The 12023-nt window shown below is 45.9% G+C and overlaps 1 protein-coding gene across 1 annotated transcript in view; it reads right to left on the minus strand.

Moving 5' to 3' along the window:
• Positions 1 to 4679, minus strand: part of tei (irregular chiasm C-roughest protein teiresias) — a 158279-nt gene extending 153600 nt beyond the window's left edge. The window contains exon 1 of the mRNA XM_089588712.1: positions 4284 to 4679. Within this exon, the coding sequence (XP_089444838.1) occupies positions 4284 to 4365 (82 nt within the window). The 5' untranslated portion in view covers positions 4366 to 4679. The remainder of the gene's footprint in view (positions 1 to 4283) is intronic.
• Between the last annotated feature and the right edge of the window lie 7344 nt (positions 4680 to 12023).

Genomic DNA, 12023 nt, shown 5'->3' on the forward strand with positions numbered 1-12023 from the left:
GCGTGATGCCGGTCTCTCTTAGCTTTCTGGCTGCAGCGCACGGCGCGCTTTCTACGTACATATTACGCGTATTTTAATGCCCACACGCTGCCAGAAGCTGACGTAAGAGGCGCGTATAGGTATATCGTGGGAAACATTAAAAAGTATAGGTGGACTTGAAGGGCCCATCACAAGTATATAATATACATAGTAGGTAGGTATACAATGTACGGGCCAGAGAGAGATTCAATTAATGTTAACTCTTGGCCTAGAAATAAAAAAAAAAAAAAAAAAAAAAGGAAAAAGAGTAAAGGCTGTCGTTGTCAAAGTGGGCTGTACACTTGTACTTTCGTGTACTTTGATGGTACTCGAGCAGATTTGCCGAAAACAAGAGAGAAAAAGAGGAACTTGGGACCCTCGACTCTGGCGCGCGGAGAAACTTTTTTTCTCCCAACATTGGCGGCGCATGCAGGGCTCTCTTCGTTCAAAAAAGAGGGTCTCAAGGCTACATAGCCTACACACATGCACCCACACGAAAAAGCTCACTCGGCGTGGGTGCCGTTTCCTGAAAGCTCGCGGTCGGCGGTCGCGCGATAATTTTATACACGACCGGTGATGAGGACTAGTAGAGGAGGGAAGACGAAGAAAAAAAAAAAAAAAAAAGAGAAGGAGACGCTGCGATGGTAAAAAGACACAGTCCGTACACGAGAGGGAGGGGATGGGTCTATACTCAAAGGAGATTGCGGGGATAAAAGAGGGACCCGTGGCTGAGGGGAGAGAAACAAAGGGGACAAGAGTATCGAGACAGGTATACAGGAGAGAGAGAGAGAGAGAGAGGGAGACAAAAGCGAGGAGGTAAACACTGGCAGGGGGGCCCCGAGGAAAAAGAAGAAAAGTAGGTATATACACTCGAGGTATACGGGCGAGCGGAGAAGAAAAGGAGGACGGAGACGACGAGTGTCGCGGACGGCTGGGGGGGGGGTAGGACGGGGTTGTTCCCTGGAAACTTTTATTAGAGCGCCTTGGGTGTATACTGTATATAGGCGCTCCGTTTTCGCGCCGTAGGTGCGCGCACTAAATAACGGCGTTGATAGCGCGCGAGGAGCTTTCCATCAACGTCGGGCCCGCCGCTGCAGCTGCAACGAGACAGACACATAAATTTGTAGGAGACTCGTTCGCGCTGCAGCATCCAACGGTATGGCGATGACGGCCAAGAGTTGTCAGGGGGACATAAAACTAGTGGCGGAGAGGAGCGCCCTGGTAGGTATATATATACACTGAAATAAGACACTGTGAGAAACGCACACACATTTGTATGGATATATATATATATATATATTTTAGGTGGCACGCGATGATGCGCCTGTCCTGTTTCAGCTCCGCTTCGAGCAGACAAGACACTGTGCCGTATACACGAGAAAAAAAAGTCATCAGCCTTTTCGAGGGAGACTGTTGTCCGATGCACGCGCGTGTCTTATCCGTCGCGGGTTTTTCTTTCTCAACGGTAGTACCGATATGTCGATGCGATGCTCGGCCTGTGTATGAAAAATGAATAATGTGTTCGGAGGCAGGAGATAAACCAAGGTGGGATTCTGTCTGAGAAACAACGTGTTGTTGTCACCATGTGTGTACATTTTCGGGGTGACGTTGATCGTGTTTTTTTTTTTTTTTTTTTTTTGTTTTCGATGAAACGAGAAATGTTTTCCCGGAAACTGCAAGCGAGTTAAATTTAAATTGAACAAAATTACTTGTGACAGCTCTCGAGCGCTCGAGGGGATGATGATGGAGCAGCGGCGTCAAGTGCGGTGTGATAAATCGTCACGGGCGTTGATTAAATGACAATTACAGCTCGTTGTCTAGCGGCTCCGGCAATGAGGACGAAACGAGGCCAAGCGTCTATTGCAACTATATATTATGTGTGCGCAGCACTATATGGCATAAAGCGCACGGACAAAGGTGGGAGAACGGGGGGCGACCTCGAATTTCCTGAGCCAAGAGGAGGTGAAATTTTTGTTTTGTTTTTATTTAAAAAAAAAAAAAAAAAGAAGCCGAGATTTTTCTTTTTTTTCCCTCATCTTTGTGACTCGGATGTAGCCCAGTGATGGCACTTGCCTTTGTATCAAAGTAGCACAACTGCGAAGCTCCAGGAATTTTCTTACCCCTCGTTTTTTCGAGCTTACAATACATACGCCGCGTTCTGTAGGTATACGGAGCTTTTGTTTTCGATTCATTTTTCGCCGTGTGCGTCCGCACGCGCGTTAATTGCAAAAAATCATTCCAATTTACACGGTATAAACCACGACGGCTTTGTTCAATTACCGCAGCGCTTAATTATAAATGATGTTGAAGCCGTGGCCTACTTTTCGCGCCACACTTTGTTGTTGGCCATCGGTAAATTTATCACCGATCGGCGCTCAATTGATTGATTATACACCCTTCGCGTGTCAATAAATCAAACAACGTCCAACTAGGTGTTTGTTTCAACGAGCTCCCCAATGCAAGTGTACACAAGAGAGAGAGAGAGAGAGAGCTACTTGAATCAATTCCCGGGAAAATATTATTCAAAAGCAGTATCAACACCCTCGAGGAAAACGTTTTCGAGGATGAGAATTTTTAAGCATCACCGGCGATATTATTCCGAGTCGAAAAGCCCTAGTGTCGCAATAACAACCCCTTGAGAGCACTTTTGTCGAGTGCGCGCATATTTATGTTTATACGTGTAATATTTTCACAACTCGAGCCTTAGCCATTAGGTATACGTATATTTATATTAATACACGCGCGCGTATAAGAAAAGCTCAGCATCGCTCACAATGTGTATATCCCATCAACGCCACTCGAAGCTTTTGTGCGTGTACGAGTACCCATATATTTATATACATACGGAAGCATATATATATATATATATATTTTTCGTGAAAACGAACTTTACCTCACCCCCCACGCCTCTGCTTAGCAAACTTGTGTAGGTCAAATATTTACGGAATCCCCGTAGTGTAGGTATGTATACGCGCGGCGGGCGCATCCATTTGTCGATTGCATGAATTCATGAATGAAGTGGCTCGGTCAATTTGGCCGCGGCTGGGATTGCCTCTAAACCTTTTAATGGGCTTTTCTCTTGTGCGCATGTTTGCCCAGCCATCGAGCTCATCTTCTTTGACTTTTATAATTCGACAAAGAGAAAAAGCCGAGGGATGACTCTACGAAGATGGTGTATATGCGGTGAAAAAAAAAAAAAAAAAAGTACCCACTCGTCTTGCGCGTGGGAGAACCGTCCCATTTTTTTTTTTTTTTTGATGGACGCTGGAGCGGGGAAAAAAAAAAGATAGGCGCAAGGGCTGACGTAAAGTATCGGCCACGTCCAAACTGGTATAACGACTTGTTTTCCCTCCATACCGAGCTCGTGTGTGTTTATCCTTGGCAAAGAAGCGAAAATTATCGTCCACACAAATAACGGAATCACATGAATTTCCGTACAACGCATATATACGTGCGTATACACACATATACGCTAAATTATTGAATCGGCACAGAAGAGATTCCGTGGTATTTGTGTAAGGCAGGAGGGGAAAAAAAAAACACATAGTCATAATTCCCGTAGAGTTGAGCTGTTGGAAACTATGTTGCGCGGAAAAGTTGGCTGCTCGAGACCTTCTACAGCGTGTAAACACACGCGTATAGGCACGTGACACGAAAAACCGCATACTCGAGAGGAAAAGAAAAAAAAAAAAAAAAAGATGGCCTGTATATACAACACGAGAGCAAAGAAAACGCCGCGAGCGAAGATTCGTAAATAGGGCGAAATACCGTAGGACATAAGAGAGGAGAGGAGAGGATGCAGCGAGTCGTAAAGGCCCCGCATCGGCGACGCGGAGGCAAAATATTTGGAAACACGGGGTATCGAGCGTTAAACGCGGCCCTTCATTGTGGATCGTGCGCACAGCGGTAGGTATACCTATAACAATAACAGTGGGCTTTTTCAGCTCACGTACACAAACGCGACGACTAAAAAAAAAGGGGAGCGGGACACATCATAGTATAGTGGTACACCCGTCAGGGGGAAGGTCGAGGGGCATCGATATACCTATATATATATATATATACGTACTCCACACAGAGGTCCAGCGACCGCTAGAGATGAGGAGAGAGAAAAAAAAATTGGGGACGGCCAAGTGAAGGATCGAGGGGCGGCGGGGCACAAAAGAGCAGAGTATATAGTATGGGCGTATACGCACCATAACGGACAGAGTATATAATATGTGGGTATATGTATATAAATATAAAGTATGATTGTGTCGACTTACGCGTGGCTCCAGATGTCCCGAGCAGCATGAGTAGCAGCAGGAGCAGTGCGCCTCGGTGCGCCAAGAGGGAGCAGAGGCCCATAGCGGCGCATCACCCGGAGCCTCGAGGCCCCTCTCTGTCTCTGACCCTCTGGGGACGTCGAGCCTCTCTCGCTGCTGTGCTTGTTCCTCTTCTTCCTTCCTTATCACCTGTCATCCGTCGTCGGTAGTCATCGTCCCGGGCAAGCCCGCACTTTTCACCCCGATCATCCCCCTCGCCTCCCTTTCGGTTCTCGTTGAAGGAGGAACACCACCAGAGCCCCGCTCTCGTACCTGCTTATTGCATCGGTCACACAAACGTACACTCCTGCGCCAGTTTCGCGCTCCTCACCCGACCTCCGCCGGGAAATCACGCTGTCGTGGCTCTCTCTCTCTCTCTCTCTCTGTATGGGCAATAAGTATATATTGTATACATACACGTGCGTCCCTTTAAAAAGGCCCCTCCCGCGCGATCGGAGGGAGCTCTTGCTGCATCTCTTTTTCTCCGTCCCCCGACAATATTCCTACAAATGTATAGGTACGCCACATACGCAGTTTGCTTCGTGCATTTATTCGGGCGCGCGCTGCTATCTCCCTTTTTTTCCCTTCGTTTACGGCACAAGCGACAATATAACGAGAGAGGAGCCGATCGCGCCCTATCTCTCTTCACATCAAATTCCACGGGGTACATGTTTTGATCGAAAAGTTCCCGGCGGCCCCTCCAAAAGTCTCTCAGACGCAACTCCGACCGAACAAGAACGAGGGGGTTGGGAAGGGGATGAAATTCGCAGAGAGAGAGATACGTGTAGGAGACGGGAAAGTGAGAATCGGACGTCGAAGGCGCACGTCATCGAGCTATTAAACTTGCGACGCTGATAAAAACCTCCCCTGGCCCCTCGTGTTATCGGGCCGCTTCCCCCCCACCCTCGTTACGAAATAATTGACCTCGAGATACCGCCAATCTTTTTTTTTTTTTTTTTTTTTTTTCACTACTGGCCCTCAGCGCCTCGATCTTCCGTGTATAGCTAAGCAGTCAAGAAGTTTTTTCCCTTTTTTTTTTGTTTCTCCAACTTTCCCGAGTCACGTACGTACGTAAGCTTTTACCCTTTTTCATTTCAGCCCCCCCCCCCAGTGGTGGGGAACAACGAAAGACGGTCGGTGCCTTTACCTACACCACCGAGTACGTACTTTCTTATCTCCGGCGTCGTCGTCGTGTTGGATTCCCATAATTTCCGGTGGTAAAACAAGCAAGATAGCCCAGGGAGAATCGGGTGCCCTTGTACCACCCCCCTCCCCCCATAGAACAAGAAGTGCAAGTAGAAGAAGGAGGACGGGGGTGTGGGTGCAGGTGTGTATATACTTACGCGGAAGCTCAAACTTGTTCGGGCTCTAATTGATCGCGAATGGGTGTCTTGGCCGTGTATATATAGGCGAGGAGTGCTCACCGTCGATTGGAAAAAGGAAAAGGTACAAAGAGAGAGAGAGAGAGAGAGTCACGGCAGTGATCTTCGACCGTATACCCTCCAGGGAAAGAATAATTAAAACTTTGGCTTCGGCTGATTCAAGTGCACGAGCTTCATTTAAATGTACGTACATATACGCCCCCCCGGTGATTCAAGGATTCTCGTTTGCTTGGTTAAAGTTGAGGTAGGTAATTCGTACCTCGGGATTTATTTTGCCAAATTATGCACAGCCAAATTTTCTTTCTAAAATTTCCAAGAAAAAAAAACAAACAACAACATTCAAGCGTAACAAACAAAACATTATTGGCGAGACGAGCCGTGTTGAGGAAACATCGTCGTCCAGTATACTTAATCAAAAACAACATGGCCACTCTCGTGGTGACTACACAATAATATAGCTACAAAACTAACGGCGGGCACTCGTATATATATATTATATACCCGTACCATCCAACGCGTTACGTTGTTCCGACTAAAATAACATAATATACTACCAGCGTAGGGCCAATTATTAACGTTAAACGTCGAATTTCGCGCTCGATTCGGCACACAAAGTACGGACAAAGAGAGTATAGGGATATGGGTATATACAGCAGCGGAAGTACACATTATACAGAGGTACAACATACATCTGGAGGGAGAGGGCGTGGGATGTTATTCCTGTTGATTTAAATGGCAAACGCACCTGTCCCGACCGTCAAAACGTCAATTCCGAAGAGGGGGGTTGGGGAGAGGAAAAAAAACAACGACAAACAAAAACCTTGGTCGACAACGCCGGTAGTCGTATAATGGATGAGATCCGCGCATATTTCATTAAATCAAACGATCGGACGCGCGTGTGCGCGGCTGCGGTGGAGCGATTGTTCGGGAGAACCGGAGCGTGCACTGAAAAAAAAAAAAAAAAAAAAGCTCTGCAATTCGCGTCCCACCTGCAATGCAACAAGAGCCGGGCAAATCAAAGCAATGCGGTAACAGCGACATCAGCAACAGTGGGTACACAACTCTGTATACAGCGCTTGAATTTTAGAAGAGAAATAAATCATACGCGAGTCTCGAGCGGAAACCCGGCGCTTTTAAATTGATCTGCCTTCTCTCGACCTCGCGCTGCACTTGCAAATTGATGGCTCCATACTACGCGAAAGTGCACCGCGTGGGATACAAGTACACACACGCGCCGTTCGTTATTCATACATCTCACTCGTGTAATTTGTCCGGCTATCGTATGTATATATACACGCATAGATGGGATGATGATGATGATGACGCTCGTCAAACTTTCTGTACCACCACGTGGGTTCTCTTGATGCGTAACATTCGTTGGTAATCATTCCCTCGTTACTTTTACACGACTGTACGGGGCGAGAGAGGAATAAACGAGAGAAACGCACGGGCAAGGGAGAAAATTCAAAATTAAAATTTATCGTGCAGAGGGAGGGATGCGGTTGACACGGCTGATGGACGGAGAAAAAAAAAAAACGCGTTACACGCGCACGACTGGCGCAAAAGGGGGCAATTTTACGCGTGTACCAGCAAACGAAAATCTCGCGGATCGGGGAAGGGAAATATCAAAGTTAACTGCAGCTAATGCTGCACGAATATGTACAGTTATACGTGCGGGCCACGAATCGGACCGTATGACGTTGATTTAGAGCTTCGCTTGTAATATGTATTTAATTTCAACGCGGACACGTGGACTCTGAAGTGACAGCGAGATAATTAATTATCGGGTAAAAAAAAAAAAAAAACACTCGCTATGGCGGTTGTAATTTACTACACCCACGCACGCTCTCGTTAATTTTACAGGGACGGGGGAAATAAAAATTACCGAAAAATCTTTTTATCAAAAAAAAAAAAAAAAAAAAAAAAAAAAAGAAAGAGTCTTTGGCAAACAGCGACTGCACGTGATCACGAGCCGACGGCACTATCCATTAAGATCGGCTGCACAAACAGCGACAAGACCCATCTCCTCGTCCACAGCGAGCCCCTGTCTCCCCCTCTCTTTGAGCGCCGCGAACGAGATCGGGAGATGAGTATAAACGCGGTGTACACAGTGCGGGTGGCAAACAGGAGCACAGAGAGCCAAAGCCGAGCGAGAAGAGGGTAATGACACCCGACCGATTGTATCGTTGATGCAGCGGCAATAACTCGTTTCAGCGCGGATCACCATCAGGACCGCGGCGAGGAGAAAGAGGAGCCAAAAGCAGCCTCCTCCTGTCGGTGGGACGCGGACGGGAGTACAGAGATAGCGCGCAACGAGCTTTCACGTTAGCCCCCGGAGGGGCAAATATTTGCACGGACTCTCCAGCTTCCGTCCTCGTCGCCGGCAGCCCTCTTTTACGGAAAGCCGGACCATCCTCCTGCACGTTGCAACGCTCACCTTATACTTTCAATGTCTTCGTCTATAAGAGCCATGTATTATAAAATAACCATTGAGCGGGTAGTTGTACAGTTGGAGCTCGTGCACGTGTACATGCCCACAGAGTAAAAATGTAAATGGAAACGACTAAGTATATGCGAGTGTCTGTAAACAATCGTGGCAGAGAGACGAGATGATGAGCACAGCAAGAGCCAACCCCCCCTCTGATCGCCCAATTCCACACCCCCCTTCATCGGTAAACTTAGGGGGTACGTACTGCAGCGGATCCACACAATTTCACCACGTATACGGGGCGATGCGAGCGCGATCTTGAAGCTTCTTTGGGGGAAGAAAAAGATAAACAGTGTAAACAAAGCACACGCGTACGCGACGGGATCTATAAGAGTGTCTAAATTTTTCACGTTAACAACGAGCAGCGAACGGCTGCAGTGAAAAATACAACCAACGAGAGGAGGGGGTATATATATGTAAGGCCGAGAGCAATGCGCCCGAGCTCGGCTTTCGCTGCACACTGAGCGGCCGAGCCGACGAGCACGCTTGCCGAGCTCTTCTCTCTCTCTCTCTCTCCGCTTCCTCGTCTTCGGACCCCTGCTGGTGGTACAGAGACAGAGTGCCACCAAGCCACCATCGATGGGATATGTGCTCCGGTGTGCGCGCGCGCTCTACGTCCTCTCTCTGGAGAGCAGCAGTAGCGCCAGCAGCGATGGTTACCAGAAACTCCAGATAATATACACATGTAGAGAGAGAGAGAGAGAGAGCAAGTGTGTGTGTGTAGCCCACAACTTCGCAGTCTTCGCACCCCTTCGTTCTGTTGCTCGCGCTGTATATATATATATATATATATATATATATATATATATATATATATATATATATATATATATATATATATATATATAACACACGTATATACTTTCTGGAGAATATCTTACTTGTTCGCCCCCCCCCCGCCGACCGTCTCACGACGAAATATATATATATATAAATTTTTTGAGCGCGCGGTAACTCATAGGTCGTGGATTGGCACGCGGGAGACCGTGGTTCGATTTCCGGCCAGTGCGACTCTTTCGGGCAAGTACCTCTGTGTATTTTCACATGTGTGCTTTTTCACCCCGCAATACTCCTCGAAGAAGGTTTTAGGCTACTTCTCGCAGCAAAAATTGCCTAATTTTCCCCTACCCCCCTCCCAGTAATGGGTGGCCTCCCATCCCTTTCCTTGTCCCTTTCCCAAGTGCAAAGTGCCCATAGTAGTGCCCTTATTAAAGAAGCTGGACGTAGAGCAATCTAATATATAAAAAAAAAATATATATATATATATATATATACTTGTGGCGTGCTTTTCTTTGTCGACCACAACGAGGGAAAGAAATAATATGTACGTGGAATAATTTTGTTTGCCAGCGGGTGGCTGCTGATGCTGCGGTTCGAGCCCTATACTACCCTTGTTTCCGCACCTCTCTCTCTCTCTCTCTCTCTCTCTTGTAACTCTGCTTGAAAGAATTCCAGGAGGGCTATTGCTGTTTTTTTTTTTTTTTTTTTTTTTTGCGGGAATCACTTTTCAATTGGACGACTTATTTGCTCGTCGGGCAGTTTTCGAGGACTTTTTTTTACAATAGGGAGAGGTTTTTCCACGTAAAGACACGAGTATGAATGTATAACATGGGGTAGCCGCAAAAGTATACAATGTTTTGCAATGCAAACTTCATTTGTATATATATATATATATATATATACCCACTTCAAACTTTTAACCAAAATTGGGTTAAAGTGTGGCACACGAAGACAGATGTATAAACAAATAGGACTCATGAATTTACATTCTGTGAGCTGTATATGCAGTTTCAACTAACGATTCGAGAATGTGCACAACAATTGGTCGTTAAATTCAACGAATTCATGAACGAGTAAATACAAGCCTTTTACAATAATTATGAACTTCTGTACGTTACATGTTGACAAAATTTATGGAAGCTATTTTATAATAAACTTTTTTTCAACGAATTAAAAATTTATGTAACGTTTAATTTCAATAAAAACATGTAAATAGTTGTCAAATGACTTTCGCTAGCAAAGATTCTTCAAAACAAGAACAAAAATTTAATCTCAAGAGATAAGTGCTTTTGCCTTGTTACTCATTCATTTTTATATTCATCCCCATTGTTTTGCTATTCTCGTGATAAAAAACAAATATTACGTGCAAACAGAGCTTTGCATTTATCGTGTTAAAAGTGCGTCTTGCATCGTGTATAAAAGCAATAGTAATAATATCAGAGTACCGTGATGAGCTTGAGAATAAAATATCAAAAGGAAAGCTCTGCTTGAATTTCCCTGACTTTGTGGAACACAACGTTAGCATTTAAAAAAAATCACCCTCAAAATAAAATAATCCTTTCCTCGTAACTCTAACAAATATGAACGTAAAAAGCTACAAATTCAAAGTTAATGTATAAACATGTGCTGAAACAGAAAAAGTAAAAGTAACGTCACAGTGAGTCACCAAACGTGTAAATCAATGTATAAATAATCAACGTAACAACTTAATATCCTCCCTCGAGGCAAAAATCACACCCACCGACACAATTAGCTGGATACTTTTACTCATTTAAATTACAAGAGTATACTAGAGACACACACACACACACACCAGTTTCCAAGTGCAAATTCGGAGCGCCGCAATTGCACAGCAGCGCGAGCTCTAATTAATTTTGGATGTAAACAACAACGGATCCCGAATGTAGAGCAGGGGAGCATTATCATTGTAGCCGCTGCGATTACTTTTTAGACACGGCAAGAACGAGGGCGGTGCGGGGGGAGGGGGTGGGAAAAAAAGAAGAAGAAGCCGCGCGACAAGTGACGCGGGTTATTCTTCCGAAGCGGGGGGGGGGGGGGTGCCATTGTACTCGTGACGCCACAATTATCATACATTCGTCGAGAGGGGGTTTATAATACGTACACGCGCATTAATTAACTCGACAAAGTTATTAAAGCCGAATCCCCGTGGCGTGGGCACATATATATTATTATACGCGAGCGCGCGCACGAGACTATAATATGTACCTAATTACCCCAATTACCATTAAAACACAAGTAAAGACCGGCTCGCGTTTCCGCGCAGAAGGAGAAACAAGGGACAAATGCGCGATATTTACACCACACACGAGAAAGCTCGACACCCCGAATCTCCAAACAAATAAAAAAAAAAAAAAAAAAATCATTCATGGTGCACTCGAAACCCGATTTTACGCTCTTCGAGTCCCCCACGCGTCCCTTTTTCATCGACACCTGGTGTCCTCGTGAACGGTCGGGCGCCACCGTCTCGGGCCTCCATCTGCCCTTTATATACACAATGCACTACTTCCCTTTGGGTCGAACGAATTTACGATCGGCGACGCAGCAACCCACATACCCGAGCCACGGAAGAGAGCGAGGAGTAAATTCGTCTGTTCTCGAAAATTTTACTGCCCCGCGCGCAACTTGGTCCTCTTCCGTTTATTCGCGATCCCGAAGCGCAGTCGAGCCTATTTTACAGCTTTCCCCCCCTTGGAGTATACAAGCACCTGCACAGCGTACACGAGCACTGTATATACAAACTTTTTAATGCTCCGGGTGTGTATCTTTACGTCTTTCGCGCGCGAGGATTTTCGGGTGGCGATAAAAGGCTCGAGAGAATATATATACATATTTTGTACACAAGTGCTTCGTGGTTGTACACCCGTTGAGTGATTTATCGCCGTTGCGCCTTTGATGCGCGGGAAAACCTGAGATGGGCTGCACGTGTCTCTTGTTTTTTCATAATAATACTGCACATCATGGAAGCTGTACCAAAAATATTTTCACACCCCGTGAAAACTCGAGAGATCGGCTTTGCGTTTCATTTCACAG

This window comes from Copidosoma floridanum, unplaced genomic scaffold (assembly GCF_036245765.1).
Source record: "Copidosoma floridanum isolate Cflo_tuat_1 unplaced genomic scaffold, Cflo_Japanese_pri ptg000007l, whole genome shotgun sequence".
Classification (NCBI taxonomy): Eukaryota; Metazoa; Arthropoda; class Insecta; order Hymenoptera; family Encyrtidae; genus Copidosoma; species Copidosoma floridanum.